At 41.6% G+C, this 20,479-nt stretch overlaps 2 protein-coding genes across 4 annotated transcripts in view; one reads left to right on the top strand and one right to left on the bottom strand.

Annotated features, from left to right (window-relative positions):
* Positions 1 to 2,950, top strand: part of kmt2d (lysine (K)-specific methyltransferase 2D) — a 32,293-nt gene extending 29,343 nt beyond the window's left edge. For all 3 annotated transcript variants that reach the window (XM_061058688.1, XM_061058686.1, XM_061058687.1), the window contains exon 55: positions 40 to 2,950. In XM_061058688.1, coding sequence (XP_060914671.1) covers positions 40 to 132 — 93 coding nt within the window. In that variant the 3' untranslated portion in view covers positions 133 to 2,950. The remainder of the gene's footprint in view (positions 1 to 39) is intronic.
* A 978-nt stretch (positions 2,951 to 3,928) lies between these two features.
* Positions 3,929 to 18,042, bottom strand: acvr1ba (activin A receptor type 1Ba). The gene is made up of 9 exons (XM_061056688.1): positions 17,843 to 18,042; positions 9,384 to 9,620; positions 9,008 to 9,268; positions 8,527 to 8,757; positions 8,141 to 8,308; positions 7,814 to 7,970; positions 7,413 to 7,537; positions 6,539 to 6,669; positions 3,929 to 6,298 (listed from the first exon to the last, which is right to left on the bottom strand). Exons 1-9 carry the CDS (start codon positions 17,904 to 17,906, stop codon positions 6,173 to 6,175), a joined length of 1,500 nt encoding a protein of 499 aa, XP_060912671.1. The 5' UTR covers positions 17,907 to 18,042; the 3' UTR covers positions 3,929 to 6,172.
* Between the last annotated feature and the right edge of the window lie 2,437 nt (positions 18,043 to 20,479).

The following is a 20,479-nucleotide window of genomic DNA, read 5'->3' as shown; positions in this document are numbered from 1 at the left end:
GTTTATTTATGAAGTTATTGTTTTTATCCCTGACCCTAGCTGACCTACGACTACCAGTTTGATTTCGAGGACGATCAGCACAAAATCCCTTGCCATTGTGGAGCCTGGAATTGCAGAAAGTGGATGAACTAAGCAGAAGAAGGAAGAAGGGAGATTTCCTCTCTTGCAGGTGCCAGAACACTCTTGCGCCAAAGCCTTTGAATCCTACATAGCCAGTGCATAAGCTGATCTGAAAGACAAGGAGGGAGGGAGCATGGACACCTGTAGCCAAAGGTTTGAAGAGCATTAATCAATAAAAGCAAGCAAGCGTCTCCGTCAACAGCAACTTGATGGTGGCACTAACTTTCATGTTTGGACTAGTGAATCACCCCCCCCCCCCCCCCCCCCCCCCCCAGACTCTTGATAAGCTTACAGCGGCTGGAAAACAACCCTCAACATCTACCAAATGATTCCCCTCTGATATCAATACTCGACGATAAGCCATTTTTAAAATACTAAGAATGAACTAATGATGCATTTTTTATGTTTTAAGTCGGACCTATCACCTGTCCCACCTGACCACACCTCCCCCTTGCCTCCCAGAAAAGGCACTTTCCCATCAAGTCATCAATGAAGACAACACGGATATTTGGCTAGCTAGACAATCTCGATGTGGCTCTGTATGAGAACTGCATATGATCGATGGAGAAAAAAAGAAGATGTAAGTTAATATAAAAAATGGAGATGCTATTGATCTGTGGCTCCAGAGGCACCAGATGTTCTGACTGTTTGGAGTCCCAAGGTGGGTTATTGGACCCAGTCTACCTCATTGATATCGCGGGAAGTGACTGCTTTGTATAAAAAAATGTTAACTGCTACTGTGGAAATGGGGGGGAGGGGGGGGGGGTTATGGGCTTCTCGGACAAGCAGGGAAACTTAAGCAGCAGGTTTGCTCTATCTACTCTATGCTGATTTACAATAATGAGCCAACATTATTATTATTATTATTCATGAATTGTTTATACAGAGGAATTATATGACAGTTTTGATAAGATATTGCATTAAAATCACAATCAGAAGCTTAGCGGGTGTCCTATAGGCCACCAAATCATCCTGGATATTAATGTAGCTTTTTTTTTTGTTCTCTTTATGTATGTGTCTGGAAACCATGTTGTCAGCTGTGTGGAAGCACAATAACATCCACCTTCTAAGTTGCTTGAACACAATAATAGTGTGAGTGAATGGCGCTAGTATCCCAGGACACTTAGTCTTTGAAGAAGACTCTGAAGTCCACAGTTAACCATGATCATGTTTCGCTTGTCGCGCCATACATTGAAGTCCCACTTTGTTGAAAACCAGCCGGTGGATGCATGACTACTGTCCCATGAAATGCTTTTTACTCTCCCAACAGGTCTCTTCACAACTCAACCTTAAAACTTTAAATCATGCCTCTTCCTCTCTGTATACTTTAGTGGACTGTTGTTAAATCTTTACTGTAGTAAGTCTTCCTCTGCCTGAGTACAGCCTGCAGTGTTTCTACTTCCCCCTGTAGTGTGCTTTTTTCTAGTGCTGGTACTGTCCTCTCCAGGGCTGAACTGACGGCAGGGAAAGACTTATTGGAAAAAAGGGCATTTGTTTTCATTTCTATGTAAGATGAATGAAAAAAAGTCTTTAAAGGGAGCTTTGATTAAAAACTCCACCTTCCCATACTACTTAGTTTCCTCCTTCCCCTAACCTAAGACCTCACATGATTTAAAAATGCAAAGTTGTACAAACTGTATATATAGTATATGCATTGGAGGGGCAGCAACTCTTTATTCAGCCCCTTTGTAATCAAGAAAGTCAAAAGTGTAGAGAAATAAAATTGAAAACAACAACAACAACCACTGGATATCATTTTAACAAAGATAAAGCTGTATATAAATATAAATATATGTAAAATGGCAAACTAATATCTTTATGTATATGAACCAGAGTGTTTTGCATTTACCTGTTTTTTCTATTAGTGTTTTTGCTATAAGATCTCAGAGACAAGTTTGTTAAAGTAGGTTTGAGAAACACGTCTGCTGCTCTCCAATGGAGTGAGACGAGAGGCCGATGTGACGACACAAACAGTTTTGATTCATGCGGAGTGTGGTTGATTATTAGACATGAAAATCACTTCTCGAGTACAGCAGTACAATGGTGCATAGCATTTGTATTTATGTAATATTGTTTGTGTTTAATTTTTTTTCTTATTTATGCTACTGCTTGTTGATTACCAAAACCTGTCCCTTAATCGGTCACAATTGGATTACTATACTCTTGAATGGAAAATCTTGAACTCCCTGGAATATTGTTAGTGTTTTGCTTTTTTATATCTTCCCTATAGAAGTGAATGTGTTGGTAAACCTCGTGAAATGGTTACTTGGCCTAATGTTTGTTATGATGTAAAACTCAGTCGACCCCATACTTAACCTGGTAATGAATTGCACTCTCATAGTATAATGGAGATCTTCTCTAAAGTGGTAGATATTGATCAAGTATCCGAAGCAGTGATATATATAAATATATATATTTTTTGGTATGTTTCTATTTCAAGGGAAGACCATGATGAGACATTATGCCGCTCACTGGATTTTAGCCTGAATAATTTTTAACTTCTCTGAATCTTAATTTAAGTTCTCTGCATATCTTATAATTTAATAAAGTTTGCTCGAAAAATTGACGTTTTTTTAACCTCACCTACTTTTTAAAAAGATGTTGCATCTGTACAGCAGAGATACTTTAGGGAATATGAATAAATATAATGATCATTTTTATTGTATGTGGCATGTTTTGTATGGATATTATTTTGAATTGTACATATTTTTTTCAGGACGCAAGAGGTTGCATCTCTTTATATACAGCTTTCCCACTCCCCTTCCCCTTCATCTTATTTCTTTGTCTGCTTTGTTTCTTGTAAAGGAAAATAAAATGCATTTTAAATATGTGCTCATTCTTATAGACTCTTTTATTTAACAGGACAGACCCTGAGCGTAAAGGTTCATTTCAACCGTATAGTTTAAATGAAGCATTCAACCATAGGTTTCAAATGTTTGCCTATGGGGGGGCACCCCATTTGCGGAGGCTGTAGTCTTCCAGGCGGGTGGCCCTGGGTTCGAGTCCGGTCTGTGGCTCCTTTCCAGCGTGTCGCTCCCCACTCTCTCTCCCTGATTTCTGACTATCCACTATCCTGTCGCTACAATAAAAGCCTAAAAATATGTGTCGAGTGACGGGCTCTCGTTTGGAATTACTCAAGATACCAAACAAATCCGATACAATGCCTCAAGTGATATCGCATTGGATTTTGGATGGAGTGTGATGAAGGCAGGTTTTTTTCACAAGGTCGTAGAATTCATGAAAAGACTACATGCAGCATCTACCTTCATTTTGAATCAAAATCAGTAATGTCTATATTAAAACAGGAGTGCAACGATTCGATCATTTTAATGCTAAATGGCCAGCATGATCAGCAGAATCTAACACAGCCAAACCGTTTAAAACTTTGGGTTATTTCAAGTTCTGCAACTGAAGCTGCAGTTTTCAATTGTAGCTTTGATTTTCCTGGTTAAAGGCGGGATATTTTCACCCATCAAGCCTCTTCTGCAGTGTGTAAAGCACAGAGGCGTAATGGTGGGAGCTCCTGATCCTGGCCTAACTGGGGGGAATACCGTGATGAAGTGTAGGGTCGGTCTGGCAGGGTGGAACAGCACTGTATGTGTGCGTGTGTAGGTCTGAGTCCATGTTATGCCTCCTTTGATTCCACAAAACCCCAACGTGAAACCACACACTTGGACACCAACATCATCTCCTGTTGATGCAGTGTGTAAGTACAAAGGCATAATGACAGTAAGTACTGTTGCAGAATCCCAAAGAGCAAAGGGTTAATGAAAACACAATTTAACATGTTGAATGAACACCAAGTCGGTTAAGAAAAAGAGGAATTTATTGTTTATTATCTATGTACACTGTCAATGTATTCTGAAAAGATTTGCACAACATGATTTGAAATCTAGAAGTTGAACTAATGAACAGGATGTCTGATGGTCATATACCCATGGCAACAATTCAAACATGGACAGGAGTGTTTGGACTCTGAATTTTGGTTCAACTGACAGCAGCACATTTCTCATCCTCGGCTCTCCTTCTCTGACCTGCCTGCTGAACATCTACCCATGTTAGAAGTAGCAGCAACATTTTTAGGAAACAGCCAATGACCCGAAACAAAAGAAAGACGACAGGGAGGAAGAGGGAAGTTTTACGTTCATCTACCTCAGTGCAGAGGACCCAGTGTTTGAGACAGCATGCAAAATGGATACTAACATGACATATGAATGCTGGATCATTTATGACATAACTAACATTAACTCAGGTCCATGTGGACATAACAGTGCAGAGCCCAATGGTGACAAATGTCAGTGTAATACTTTCATAGTTTTATCTGCAGACAGTCTCCAAGCTGCAGACCACAAAGTAGAATGAAAACATGCAGTTTCACTTTAGAGCATGTCAAGTCTCTGAAGGTAAAATGTCTAAACTACTTTTCACACAACTGTACGTTCCCTGTGAGAACTGCCACAGCTGTCTTTTTCTCTGAACAGCCATCGGCAGCATCAGAATTCAAGGTTACATGTTGCTCTCAAAATATTCCAGTGTCATTGAGAAAGAGATTTCACCCCTTAGGACATTCAGTATGAAGAAACAGATCTGCATTACCGAGCTCTGACAAGAACTCAACGAGCAAAACCCGCAATTAAACAAAGGAAAAAACAGGAGTTGCAGCAAAATTCATTGGGATCAGTAGTACCACCATATTGCCATGAGAGGAGCATGTTTAAAAAAACAGAAATCCAGCAGATGGCAGTCTTTTCCCGGTAACTTTAAAACCATCCAAACCCATCAAAACAACAGACTTTTGAAAGTACCGCTCACACTATCACCACTGCTCAGATGTCACACTGCTTCTTGTGGCATAAAAGAGAAAATAATGCATGTTTTATATACAAATCATATATGTACCCATCATCAGTAGTGTCTAATGTCAGAGTCAAAAGAAAACACCCATCATGATGTCTTTACACAAAACACAAAAATAGATTTTAAAAACAATTTTCATTGCCATTTCATACGCCTCATATTTGCTCAGTGTGCATGAGATCGTTGCCTGTCACCAAGAGGGGGCACCATAGATGCATCCATATTAGCACTCAGTATCTTATTAAAGGAATGCAACAACCCCCTTTGCTTTTATGCCTGAAAAGATGAAGACACAGACTGAACTACAACGTTTACTTTTAAATCAAGGCTCTCGCTTTTTTTACGTCTCGTCTCACAGTGTTCATTAATATGAAATTAAAAAAAACTATCAACAAATAAATAAAAACCATCCCAAACATTTATCCCTGCCACATTTCATACTAATACCAGATCCGGACCACATCTGCTATGTGAAAACCTGCAGGTCTCACAACTGATGAGGAAGCTACAGTTGAGTGCAACTCGTTTCTTTTTGTAGGAGACTCAAGTGAGGGAGTAACAAACTAAATCTGATCAGCTTCAAACCAAACGTTCAATTCCCCGTTTTGTTTCATGAACCACCGCTTTTTACAACATGCTAGTAGTTCAGACAGATTTAACCCCAGAGGCAGTGCTTCAGCCTCTTCCCCTCTCACTGCATCACTTATATGATGTTGGATGGACAGAAAATGACTTAAACTTAAAAAAAACTCACAATCTTCTGGACTTTCCTGGGCGAGCTTGAACATATTTCAGAGGTAAAAAAAAGTTCAAACAAAAAATATCCCGTCACTGTACAACGGTAGTTATTCCTGCCATGGGAAATGCAAACGAAAAAGGTTTAGTGTGATGATATTAACAGTGGTAGTGCTGTAATGGTGTGGCCCATGGATAAGGGAAGATCAAAACAGAGGGACGCAGGAGGAACAAAGGGGGACGTGGGGGGGGGGGGGGTGAGTCAAGAAAGAAGGGGGAGGGGGTCTCTCAGTAGTTTTGGCTAAAAAGGTGAGGTAGGCCTCGTCACAACTCGGAGTGTGGCTTTAAAACTGGCAGGGTTTTCATTTGCAGTCGTCTTAATTGTTTTGTTTTTTTTTCTTTCCTATGGGAGTGTGGTCTGGTTGTGCATCTCCAGCACGTCTTTTTTTTTTCTCTTCGCTCACATCTTGATATCCTCCTCCACGCTGAGCTGAGACAGGGTCTTCTTGATGCGCAGGGCCGTCAGTCTGGCTGCTCCGTTGGCGTACCAGCACTCCCTCATGATCTTCCCCATGACACGCAAGGACTGCACAGAACAAAGTTATGAATATTAGTCTAGAATCTTCATTTTCCCAAACAACAGCAAAAGAACAGAATTCCAAAATATTTTGAGCAATATTTCACGAGTCCCATTCTCTAATCTTGATCCTTTGATATCTTTAGAAACATTGATATCTCACATTTTAAATCATTCTTTCCTATAAAGTCAGTTAGACATTTTTAGAAAACAGTGAAGCTCTTAGTGTGTATTTGTAATGTGAATTACCTCATAGCTCTGCCACCAGTTGGGCACATTGGGCCTAAGTTTCTGGTCACACACTACCTTCCTCATTTCTTCTATAGAGGGGTCAGAGGGCACCAGGTCATAGTAGGGCAGCTGGTACTCCTCGTGTATACCTGAAGAAAACAACAGAGGCATTGTCAGTTTCTAAACACTGTTTTATATAATAAAAAACATCAACCATCCTAAAAGTGTTTTACACCAAAACCCCCAAATTCATAACACCATGGGTACGTACACCTGTGAGCAATGTTCCTTTAAATGAATCACGATCCACCTGGAAATGTGTGCACGTGGTTCAGACCCATATTCCAACCTCTACACACCCACAGTTAACCATAAAAGGTCAGTGAAAAGAACCTCATGAAAAAATGCATCAAATAAAGCCAGCAGATCGTTTACAGCAACACCCAAACGACATGACATCTGAAGATATCAATAAGATCTACTGGTGCTATGGTCCAAGGTTGTTTCATGCTTTTTGTTTTACTTTGGATTTCTACACCAAACGATTACATCATTAAACAGTCTGAGGGTACAGATTAAAGGCATGTGTATGTGTGAAACTGGCTAGTGATATGTTATAGTGACATGTATCTGTCAACACAGTTTAATATTTAGCTAAATTAATTGTATGAGAGGCTTCAATAAACAATCTTGCTTCAGTTGACCAGCTCACTGTCTGTCTCCCCAATTTCCCCCGGCCTTCAAAATGTGCGTGTGCACGTGTCAGAGTCTGATTACGGCTGCACACATTTTACTCTCACGTTTGTTTTTAATACGTCACAAATTTTGCATGGGAAGTTACGTGCACCATTTAAAACGACTGATTATCTCTCATCATCGTTTCAGGTCCTACCTCCTGCATTGCAGCGACGTGCGATCTCCCAGTACACCAGGCCCAGTGCGTAAATGTCAGCACATTTGAAGGAGTCAAAGTGTTTCATGTTGATGGTTTCATCCAGGACTTCTGGAGCCATATACCTACAATGACATAACAGACAAAGATGAATAAGTGCAATAAATAAGACTTTTTAGTACACAAAACATTCAACTGACCTATTGTGTTAAAGTCAAAGAGTCAAATCAAATTTGGAGATCAGACAGGTCATTTGTTAAATTATCACTTTTTATATATCAGCACCAAAAAACACCCACATGGCATGAATATTTTAAAAACTAGACGTACACTCCAAACATCAGAAGGATCCCTCATGTATGGGTGCATGCTTCTCAGTGATTAAAGATGGAAACGTTTACCTCTTAGTGCCCACACGCTGGTTCGGCGCTATATCGATTGTGTCTGTGATGGACTCGTGGCGGACTGCCAGGCCCAGGTCAGCTATGGCACACATGCCGTTCTTCTTAACCAGGATATTTTTAGACTTGAGGTCACGGTGAGCAATGCCTGGCTTACCTGCAGGACGACACATAACACATCATTACATTTGCATAGGCTCAGCAGAAATAGCATGCGCTTGCAGAATGTGAATAACTCCTGTCTGGGCTTTTATGTTCCTGCTGTGTTGATGTATTTATTCAAGGTATTTGGTGCGTGCTACATTTAAACATGGCAGTCTGTCTCACCCTGAGTGCCGAGGATCTCCATGTGGAGGTGTGCCAGGCCGCTGGCAGCTGACAGTGCCAGTTTGATCATGCCCTCAATGGTGACAGAGTAGCGGTTTAGGTAGTCAAAGAGAGAGCCGTGCTCATGATAATCTGACACCAACCACAGCTGAGTCCATGTGCCATTATCTGAAGAAGAAAAAACAACCCAACATATTAAATATGTAGACGATACTCAATTAATGGATAATGTGCTTGAACTAAACACAGCATTACAAAAGAGAATTTCTAAATATCAATCTGTCTATCCATCTGCACCTCACTTCTTCCGGTCTTTACATTTACAATGTTACATAAATGTCTGAAATGTTCATGTCACTGTCCACACTGCCCATAAACACCCTCACCTTTATTGTCTGCTGCAATGAATCCCAGGATGTTTTCATGGCGCAGCATGATTGTCTGATAGATCTCAGCCTCTCTGAACCAGGAGCGCTCCTCTCTGGACGAAAAGATCTTCACCGCCACGTCTCCTCCCCGCCACTTCCCTCGCCACACCTCACCAAAGCGACCCTTTCCTATTATCTCCTGCAGCACAATGGTCCTGGCCACTGTCCGCTGTACAAACAGGGGCAAACCTGCAAGGTACAGTTGGGAGAAAAATTGTGTGAACAAGCAGTCATAGAAACTCCAGCATTCGTAGAGTTGGACTGCTTAGGTAACCTTGGTTGGTTCTGGATACCAACTTTTCACAGGATCATTCTATTCAGTGTTTTGGCTAAATACTCGTTGATTTGGAAATCAAAGGAATGACATGTTGTAGTCTTAAAGAAATTCTCACAGGATTTATTTTTAACATGTCAAATTGGCTAAGCAGCATTGACTGACCAGAGCCAGATCCTGAGGTGGACATGTCATAGATGAGGTCCTGCAGGGTCTTGTCCTTGGCCAGGTATAGATGGTCACAGGATGGGTCTTCCACCTCCAGCCTCTGTCTATGGCTGTAGGCCCTCTGATGATACTGGAACAGGAACACACCCACCATCAGCAGCACACAGAGGAGAAAAACCGGCCCGGCGATGACCGCCACCAGCTCCACAGGACCCCAGGAGCCTCCTGAGCCTGACCAGTCCCCCTCCTTTGTTGGGACTAGGAGGAAAAGAGTAAAGGAGGTGAAAAAAAGGTGTGAGATTTAAATCTTACAGACTGTGGCAGTGTTATTAATGAGCCATAAAGTGGTGGATGTTTGATGTCAAGCCCTCACCTGGGATTTTCAGGTCAATACTGTTGCAATAATCTTCATAGCAGCAATGTGTGTTGAGCAGGCCCTCGGCACTCAGACAGTAGAAAGGTTGTCCAGGAGGGACCAGGTTTTCCCGAGTGATACAGATGCGTACGTGCTGCTCCTTCCCTTCGGTGAAGTATGTGGAGGCCATGCAGGCGCCATCTGTCTCGCATTCAAAGCCCGTCTTCTCACAGTTTGTGCAGTTACAGCGCAGAGCTGCAGAAAAAAAAAAAACAGATTGGGTTAGGTTACAAAATTGTTACAGTCAAAATGTAATTATATCTCTTCTCAATTTTGCCCAGTTGGGGGCGACCTAACCCCACTTTTTTCAACACTGATGTGAAGAGTATGGTGCCCCATTCAGTTGAAGGCATTTTGTGCTGTGCAGACAGAGCTCGGAGCAGCCAGACAGCCCTGAAATCAGATCCTTCACTGCAGATGAACCCAAACACACTGGGTGGAGACAGACCTGCCCAGAGGGAGAGACAAAGTGAAACCCAACAAGAGGAGAAAGCTCCTGCCAAATTCCCGATGCAGCATTCTGCTCCACTCGTCTCCTCAAGTCTTTCTCACAATGACACGGAGAGCTGCCACTGTTTAAGCTAATGAGACAGGGGGTTTCATTAACACAGCACACTGCGAGGGGACCTACTAGAGCAGACACAATGGAACTGCTGCCACCGCCATAATAAAAACCATGGTGGTCCAATCTACACACTCAAATGAGATCAGTGCAAAAACGTCTGCACAAATCTGCCACTTCTGAAACAGAATCAAACAGAATGTCTCGGGTATTCAAGAGAGGAAGACATGCGGACTGATTCGATTTTGAGTGAAATGTGATTTTGAGTCATGACACATGCTTCCCATTTGGAGAAAGGTCAGCACGAAGACCTTTTCCAGTGTTTTCTATTACCTAAGAGAGTGGAAAGCATGAACCAGGCATAGCGAGATAACTGTGGGACTTATTGAGAAGTTTTTATGTGGGAAAGACAGGAAGGTTGACCCCGTCTATATTAAATAAGACTGTCTGGCTGACAACAGTGAAGCACGACAGTCCAAGAGCTGATTCCTTGTTTGGAAAAAAACGGCTGAAACACTCAAGATTAATCACTGTGGAGTTTGCAAGGACAAGACCACCAAACCAACAACAACACAGGAGGAGACACAGAGCATAGAGGCTTATTCTCCTTTGAAAAACAAGAGGCTCAGAGTTGGTAAGGCTGCGGACAATGTCGTATCCAGAAGAAAGAAAAGATTTTAAGAGTGGCAAGCTTCCACTAATCCTCAGTGTCTTACCCCGAGGGTTTTCTTTGACCACTTGAGCCCACTGATCATCCCTCTTTGAACCAAGTTGGGCCTCTGTCAAAAGGTGTTAGCAGGTTTAGGCACATTCTTGTTCATTACAATTCAATCTCATTGCACCGTCAGCATGTAACATTCAAGTGTCCACAACCACAAACCTTGATGTCATAGGAGTGGTTTCCACTAAATTGCTCTCTGGGAGGTTGTATTCTGTGTGGGAGCATTTTTGCATGCAGCGTGAGAGCTGATGTGTCTATGCTTGTCCACAGAGTGTAACAGGAAATGTGGTACACTGGAAGCAGGTTTTTTAGAAGTATTTCTCATCTGTTAGGCGTTTGCGTGCATGTGTGGGTCTTGCTCTTCATGAGGTGTGCGGGAAAAAGGCTAAATGTTTCCAAATTCACCACAGTTCGCATGCAGATGGAATTTCCTGCAGATTACACAGACGTGAATCCTGCTGGTCCAGATAAAGAGGGGAAAACAAGCCTTGCGCAACATCAGGCAAATCTGATGCATTCGTAGATCAAAAAGTTGAGTTATTGAACACATGGCAGCAAGAACAGTTTAGAAAGCTCCATGTTGCTCATCAATAAATCACTGCTTCCATATTGAAATCCACCTTAAGTTTATTGTTCTAAGTGAAATATATCCATTTTCAGTTAGTGAGTCCAGTTATGAGAAATTGTGATCAATCCATCTTCATAGCAAGAATGACTTTAAGAAAAAAGGTTTTTGAGTCAAAGAGATTGCCACATGAGGCTCACATGACAGCCAGCTGTTGTAAGCTTTAATCAAGCTATGGGCTATTAAATAGCTCTTGCAAAATTCCACCAGTATAATTTACTATCCTTAACAACAATGTTCTGATGAGAACACCCTGATCTGCTATGAACATGTGCATCAATCATGGAGACTGTGTGTGTGGTAGGACAGATGGTACACAGACAGAAGCTCAGGAAGGAAACCAAACATGTCTGAAGAGCACACATTCCCTCCTCCAGTTAACCGTGGTTGGTTTGTGGTCTACCGAGAGTTTGGTTTGTGAAGTCTTCTCTTTGGTTGAGGATGACCTTGTAACTTTAACACGTTAGCCTGCTTCTACACAAACATGTAACACTATGGGCGGCTACTAAAAGAGAATGACAGCAGTAGGTTTTTATGATCTGAGATATTGCAACAATTTAAACAAATACTGCTCCATCCCATTAGATATTGTAATACAATACTGATCATTGGTTTGCAACACTGTCAATACAAAGCTAATACCACCAAAAATATAACTTCTGAACCTCAATAGAAAAATCACTGAACCACTGTATACATCCTCATTTCTTCTAGCCCTAAATAATAGATCCAGATATATCTAAATGTGACACCAATACACAAAACCAAAAAGTGAATTCAAGATTGATTGACATCAAGACAGAGCAAAGTTAAAAAAAAAATTAAAAAAAAGTTCTAACAAACCCCCCCATGCCTACTAGCATCAACCCAGTGCCAGGTTGTTTGTTTGCACAGTGCTCTGCAGATCTCACCGGATTCAGAGCTGAAATGTTACAAAGCTAGACTTGAAGGAATAATATCAAGCCTAAATACACACAGATCTGGGTGAAGGCCGGGTGTGTGCAGTTTTAGAGTGAACTCTGCTCTTGTATCCACATAATTGGTGGTCTTTACACTGGGCCTTTGTGTGGAGATTAAGACGACATGAGGAGGGATTGGACTGGTCTACTCAAACAAAGAGCAGAGTGGAGTGGGGGAGCTCACTTCTACATGGAGCAGTAGGAAGGGGGATGGGTGGCGCATAGAGGACAAGCCAGGGGTAACAGTAACAACCCCCGGTGTTTTGGGGGGCTGCTGCCGGGCCAGACAGGATGGGGGCAGGTCCCAAATTTGGCAGGACAATATGGAGGGCTGGGGGCAGATGGGGGGGGGGGGGGGGGGGGAGCGGGACTTACAGGGCCCCCCCAGCTGTGATCGAGGTCTGTCCAAGAGACCAGCTGCGACCATCATTAAAACCCAGTCTAGACTTTGACTTATGGGAGGGGGTGAATAACAGGAAAAAGGGAACAGAGGGGTAAGAGTGGTGAATGCAGAGCAAAGAATGACTGCCTTGAGCTGCTGGTGTACAGAGTTCCAATCATTCCGTTCGTGTTGAGACAGGAAATGGCAGACAGTGAGGAAGAGATTAATAAAACATTGTTGCCATAACCAGAGCTGCCTTAACTCGGAACCATTAAAAAAAAAACACAGAATAGTCCCACTTCACACGTTCACACATAAGCCATGATGACCTTGTTCTGTTATTATGCGAGAGTCCACGTGTTGTTTTGAGCTACTCGTGCGGGGCATTGCCTGTCAAAACAGAGGTTTGTATGTTTAGATCATGAAGTCTGTGGAAAATACTCCAAGTGTGCTCAGCAAAGGGCTGCGAGGTTACACAAATAAAATAGGTTTCTGGGGACTAAGTGACATAGACAGTCGGTCCATGGAACAGAGCACCATCACCAAAATGCACGGGCTGAAATTAGATCCATACAGATACCAGACTGAGAGCTGATCAAGACAAGCAGACGCCACCAGACAGTGTGAGTGCACAAACACACGGGCGCAGACACATACGCACCACAACAGTGCCCTAATCAATGCTAGGGGAAGGAGGAAAGTCATTACCTTTGTCTGCATCTCAGGGTCAGATTACTGATCTGATTCTAAAGTGATGTCTCTGGGGCTGAGGCTGCTCCTACTATCTCAACCAACCACCACCATCCAGGCTACATCCCATCCTGACTGACCTACCAACTATTTGTCTGCTGCCCTGGATGAGTTTAAAGGTACACAAGTGTCAGCACAGACTCACTTTGTGCTCCTACTTAAATTCAACAGTAAACTAGAGGCACTGGAGGGGCAATCTAGACATGGTCTAGATTAAAAAAATAGATATTTACAAGCCAGAGACTTAATTAATACTATTTTCGTCTATCTACAAGTTTAAATCTGACAACAGCTTGATATCAAGCCCTGAAGAAATGTCTGGTCAGGTTTATGATGCCTCGGCTTAATCTATCTTTAAATCTTTCCTGTTAACAAACACTTCGGTATTTTTTCTATCTTATTTAGATAAATTATTGACAGTTTGAAATGTGCCTCATTTGGTCAATAGTAAAGTTTTGTTTTTCAACACATTTTGTAATAGCCTTAAAATCTTGCAATTACTGAGCATTAGTGCAGAGGATTTCCAAACAATATCAAGCTCTAACAATTGAGGAGGATTTATTTATATTGAAAGCCACCAGGTTTATCTAGAATGAAGGAATCCAACAGAAACCAAATACATTTTTTTTAACAAAAGTACACATAAATAAAGCAAGAATTCAACTTTAAAAGAAAACCTTGATATCTCAAAGATGTCATGCTGTTAAATGTGTGACAAAAAAAAAAAAAAAAAAAAAAAAATCAGGGTTGCAACTTCCAGGCTTCACACTGATGATTCAGAAAATATAAAAAAAAGGTACGTCACAAAGGGTCTAACATAAGACATTAAAACGACTACAGCATGGTTGTCGTTAATAGTAACATACTATAAATGAACTTAATGAACTTTTGCATCAAAAATGTTTTACCAGCTGACCTCTCCTGCACTGCACCTCTCAAAGCCAATCGTGGTCAGGGACGTAATAGATAAAACTCATCATGAAGATTGCACACCTCCCGACAGAAAATTACAAGGCAGAGCAAGTCTTATCTACATTCCAGCAGCCACAAGAAACAAATCAAACACTCCTTCAAAGAGACATGTAATGGAAGACGGGTGTCAGGTTGTAGCCGTATAGACATGAACTTAAGTTTCTACTGGGTTTGTCTAGGTGTGACAAAAAAAAAAAAAGAAGCATTTTGGGGCACGGCACCTGCTGCATAAGTCATTTTGTATCACCAATTTATATATGCCACAAAACCCTTCAAGATTAGGTGCACTAAGTAAATAAATGGCATGGGGAAGTGGGCAACGAAAGGTGAAATGACTTTCTCTGAGGTTGGATTAATCCTTTGGGGTCCAACTTTAGTAACAGAGTAGCTGGGTCAGTCAGAGGCTATGCTGTCTGCTGCAGCAATTAGGGCTGTATGCCTGCAGGCCATCGGAGGTCATTAACAGCATCGGTCATTATGGGGGGAAAACCAGACCCCCATGGACCTGACCTGACCGTGACTGGCTCAGTTCCACATTATAGATGCTGTTGATAAACACTGATTTCTCAGGGAGGTGTCTGTACAGGGAAGCAAGTAGAAATTGTATCAAGAGGATGTGCACCTCCATTCATAACCATTTAGCTGCAGGGATTTGGCAGAAAAAAACAGCAATCTATCCAGACAGGCCTCAACAACTGCTTTGGCTTTTTTGTGCAAAAGAAAAACAAACTCTCCCTTTCTAGCTTAAGCCAGCTGGAAAAACTACAACCACCTCCACTGTCCAAACTCTTGTCTCCACAGACACACACATTTGAACCCATTAAGTTAAAACCTTTCTCCGTACATTCCCATGGCTCTGATCTAATGGGCAGGTGTACACATGTTCAAGTCTGCTCTTGTGCTTTCTCCAATAGAAGTTATTCACATCTAATCTGACATTAAACGGCACCTGTGGCAAAGCTTGGTTTAGCACAGGTAGTTCACTGAATAATCGGAGAGGACATCACTTGTCTGTCTCCAATTCTTTTATTTTACTCAGAGGGACATCAGCAATGAGGAGACTCAGGGCTCAGGGCTGCAGAGTTCATGAGATAGCAGGAGCTCGTCTAATTTAAGGGTTCACTTAACTAACTAACTTAAGGGGTAAAAACATGGGATGTTTGGCTTTTGGGCCCTCCTAAAGCCGGTGGTGGTGGTGGTGAGTAAGTGAAAGCAGAAGTGGGTCCATAGATGATAAAGTACAGATTACAATCTGATAAAGCACCAGGCCTTTGATAGGACAGGGATAGAGAAAAGAGAAGGCAGGAGGAAAAGAGAGAGGGACGCGCCCTACCTCAAGGCAGTGTGGTTGACAGTAGCCATATCACATTGCTATTGTGTTCAATCTATCTTGGCGTACTGCGTCACACAGGCATGTAATGCCATAACACCAGTGACTCCTGATCCTTATGAAGTCAACAACACGTGACAGATTCATCAAACCTGTGAGTAAAGTGTATTCTCACAAACAAACTAGACTTGCCACAGGCAAGGAATCCGCTCCAGCGTTTCTACTTTCAGTCTGTCTGGTTTCAGCCTTTGCATGGTGTAATCCATTATATAGTGTTAAACCATGGTCCCAGACAGGCTTGTTGTGGACCCCCTTTCACTACAGACCATGCCAGCTGGACAAACTCATCTCCCCCTGTCTGCTCAGCCCACAGACCCACCCCCACTATCCCCTTACACATCACTGTTAATGTTGGAGTAACTCAGTCAAACAAATAGACCACTCAGGTGTGATACTTTTGCTAGCATGCCTTACACAAACTGATCAACCTTAATGTGCTGCACCCTTGTCTGAAGTTAGCGGGGGAGGAATATTCATACGATTCTTGGAAGATGACTCAACCGTTTAAAGCGCAATATACTTATTTAAAAGATAACCATGAAGAATGTGGCAGGTTGTCATAGTTTATCTATTGACTGGCAAATTGCAACACAGCAGCCTGGAAATGCAGACATGACAAGAAGGTGACACAAAATGTGTAACTAAAGCCATACTTGTGTTAAATGAGACCTGCAACAACTTATCTTATATACAAGTTGAATAATATTTAATTTATTAGCAAGGATTTGATAATCACTTGATGGGAGTAAAGACATTTTTTTTATCTGGATTCAGAGAACATTTTGCTAGTAAACATAATGCTCTTATATAGTTAAAAAAAAAAAAAAAGCCATTAAGGAATGTTTGTTGGGGAATTATTATATTAACAACATGTTAATATAAGCTATATTCAGTAATCGGGTACATAGGGTTAAAGGATTAGAACACACCAACAGTACAATTATTTAACTATATATTTTTTTTGGACAGACATTCAGTTATCCGCTGACTGACGCTGATTATCATTTAACACATTTACTTAAAATGATGTGTTTTTTTTGGAACAAAGATGATTTATAAACAACAACAAGAGGTAAACATCTTGAAGTTCAGTGCAACATATGCCCATTTGAGCCTGTGGTGTGAAGTGGGTATCAGCTGCTCCTGCAGAGGGGGTTTGATTCAGACAGAGGCAGTCCCATAACTCCGCGCCTCAAAAGACCCCACTTGCCACATTTCCATCACAATGAACCCAGACTTCAACTCTGACTTCTGTCTGGGATAGCTGAATGCACGGCTGTTGTCGCCCTATGCCAGCATTCACTTTCTGCTGGAGGCCACTAAGCAGCCTTTTCACTCCTTACAAATAGAAACCAATGGAGGAGCTGCCAGTGTTTACCCTCTAAAAAACACGTTTAAAGCACAAAGTACGTTTGGCTTCATTCAGGGACTCCTTTCTGCTCTTCCTAGCGGATAAAACACAGCACTTAACACGGAAAGCAACTGGAACCGACTGAAATGCACAACTAATCTGCTATCACTACACAAGAGTTGTTCCGAAGCAATACAGTGATAAGGAGTCACAAGCCAGGGAGAGATTGTTTTGTAAATATTTCAGCTCACACAGGTCACACAGTTGAATTCAGTTTGCAGATTCCTCGTAACAGACCGAGTTTTATTCCATTGTGTAGCTTTCAACTAAACCTGAATAATAAAACAATATTCAACTTTAACAGGTTGTTATACGGGTCAGCTAGCCAACGTTAGCTGGCGCCTCGTAACAAACAGCTCCACCATGTTGTTGTTGTGGTTTAGCTTACTTGCTCCGTGTTCAATAACGACAATTAAAACACCGGGTTTTATCAGTCGATATTAAACATTTTAATAACATTCAATGGAGAGCACGACTTTTTTTCTTCGGTAAAATACCAACCGTGGTTTTTAAGGTCGTCGCTAGCTAGATAGGGTTAGCCAAATCCCTGATATAGAGCGCCATGACGATGAGCGACAACAGGCGATGCCCAGTCCGGGAAAACACATCGAGACAAAGCCGGAGAGGTGCTCAGCTGAAACTTACCATTACCGACCGCCACCGAGCCGAGTAGGGCCAGCAGCGTTAGGGCAATTTCTTTTAGAGCCATTTCTTCTGAATTCCCATCTCTACGCGATGAAATGCGTCCAAAATGTTTCGTTATCACCCACGGCGAGACCTGACACACAACCACAGTCCGACCGCACACAAACACACCACCACCGCCAAATACTAGCCAGCCAGCCAGCCAGCCAGCCTGGCGAGTGACGTATTTAAAGGGGTGTGTGCATGTTTAAAGGGGAGGGCTGCCTGCTGCATGCATGTCCCCTTCATGCCAACGAGGTCACGGCTGTGTTGGAAATAAAAAAAAAGTTCGGTTTTAAACCTCCTCTCAGCCTCACATGATCAACAGAGAGGTAATATTCTCAGGATATGTTGTGCAGGAAAACCTTTATTATCTTCTACACGGTGTTCTATGTTTGTTTATGGTTTTACTTAAGACTATCTTATTATTATATAAACAACATGTTAATATAAGCTATATTCAGTAATCGGCAAAACTATTGGGTACATAGGGTACAATTATAAAACAACAGTACAATTATTGAACTATATTTTTGTTTTTGGACAGACTTTCAGTTATCCGAAATCAATCATGGGGAAACAGTTCATTAAGACCACTCCCCTGCATTTGGGGTTCAATTTAATGATTTCCTTTTCTGAAAAGATTGGACTAAATTAAATCAGCCTTGGCATAAAAATAACATCAGGGAATGCACTGAATAAAGCTGGCTACCCTTTCATGTTTGGATAATAATAATAATAATAATAATAATTATAATAGTAATAGTAGTAATAATATTAAATTGTATTTAATGACCATATTGGAATAACAGGTCAAAACAAACTAAAATGTTAAATTTAAGAAATGGTCATTTGGTTGCAGAAGAAAAAGTTGTTTTTTCTTTTTTTACTTGAAAGTATTTTAAACAGTAATTTTTTTAAACTTCTTATCAGTATTTTACTTCAAAAATAGCACATTTACTTTACTACATTTGTGGTTATGGTCCTAGGATTGTTAAATTACCTTTATGTGCAAAAGTTTAGGCCCGGCTAAAAATGCTGGTAAAACTCATATACCTACTTTTTTCTATTTTTAAAATCTATTTGACAGCACGAAAAAAGCATTCCCAACATAAAGTGGGTGTAGTATTCAAGGTAAGTGATGCTTTTTACTAAAGATTGTACTTTGGATGACTTACCTATTTGAAGCAGAAACATGTTCAGTAGACAAACGCATACTGGCAATATGACTGAAAATGTCAAATATTGAAATGCCTTTTGTCCTGACATAGGCAGAAGTAATGTTGAAGACCATCTAAAGACAATGTTGAGCATATATCTGATAACTGATAACATCGTGTTCCTTCACAATGTTTACACAGAGTCAGTCAACAGACTCATGACTCTAATTTAAAGTAGACATTTGAAGTCAGGCATGACATAGTCCTCAATTGCAAATAGAGGAGGAATCCAATCCAATGTGTGTGATTTTGGATGCAGGAAGGAAGAAAAACACTGCTCAGACTATGACAAATACATAGTCGGACTAGAAAAGTCTTTCCATACATATTTAATGATCAGTCATTACACAAATCCTATATTGACCATATAGGTATAAGACCTGGGCACCTCAAGGGGGGGGGGGGGGGGGGGGGGGGGAGTGGTCAGAGGACTCAGGGGGTGCACGTGGCTCTGTCTGCTCTGAGGTTGTCAAAATAAGATTTGCACATATTAAACCACATCATGTAAAACTTCACTGGTAAATGTATTCAGAGAGAGAGAGAGATATGATTATATAAATGAAAACCCGTAAACTTTATGTTCATTTTTGTAAGCACTGAATCATTTTTTTTCCATTTCAGTCCGGGGGGGGGGGGGGGGGGGGGGGGGGGACTCAGCTTTTGTTGGATACAAGTAGGGGAGCTCAACTGTTTTTGATTAAACTAAAAACCGTGAGACCAATTTGTTATGAGTCTGCATTTGAAGAAGACAAAGTTGTGTTTCAGTGTTTCCTTATTGTTCCACTTGTTCTCTGATCATATGTCTGCTGCAGTATCAGATATTGCAGGAAGTTACAGAAGCTTGCAGTTTTTGGTGACAGAATGTAAAATAATCTGGATCTTCTAAAGATTTCAAAAGCTGTCATGGTCTAGATTCATTCTGGGTTTGCAGCTTTGGGACCCAGCCAGTTCCACCCCAACACATCCAGCTCCTACTGCTGGGAAAGTATTACAGGAAGAGGTGAGTCAGGTACATTTGGGACTTGATCTGTGCCTGCTTTTATCACCTGTCCTCTTTCTAGCACTCTCACTGATCTCTCCTCAAGCCTAATTGTGTCTACATAGTCTCCTCTGCGGCTTTATATCTGTCCATTATCGGGCCCTGTCCAATTTATCTCCACATTTCTTCAGTGCACCATGTCTGCTGAACAAATCCCCCTGTCTCTGCCGAGCTGTTCAGGGTGATCCCACCATGAGCAAGAATACACAGAGAAGGGAAACAGAGGGAGAAGTGAGAGGGGCTTCTGCACTTACAGACGGGGAGTGTGGCCCCTCTGATATTTGAACAACCCCCCCGCAGTGTTAAAAATAACCACCTCTTCATCTGACTGACCAGACA

The sequence above is a fragment of the Labrus mixtus genome, chromosome 15 (assembly GCF_963584025.1).
Source record: "Labrus mixtus chromosome 15, fLabMix1.1, whole genome shotgun sequence".
Classification (NCBI taxonomy): domain Eukaryota; kingdom Metazoa; phylum Chordata; class Actinopteri; order Labriformes; family Labridae; genus Labrus; species Labrus mixtus.
This window is presented reverse-complemented; position numbering and strand designations above follow the sequence as displayed.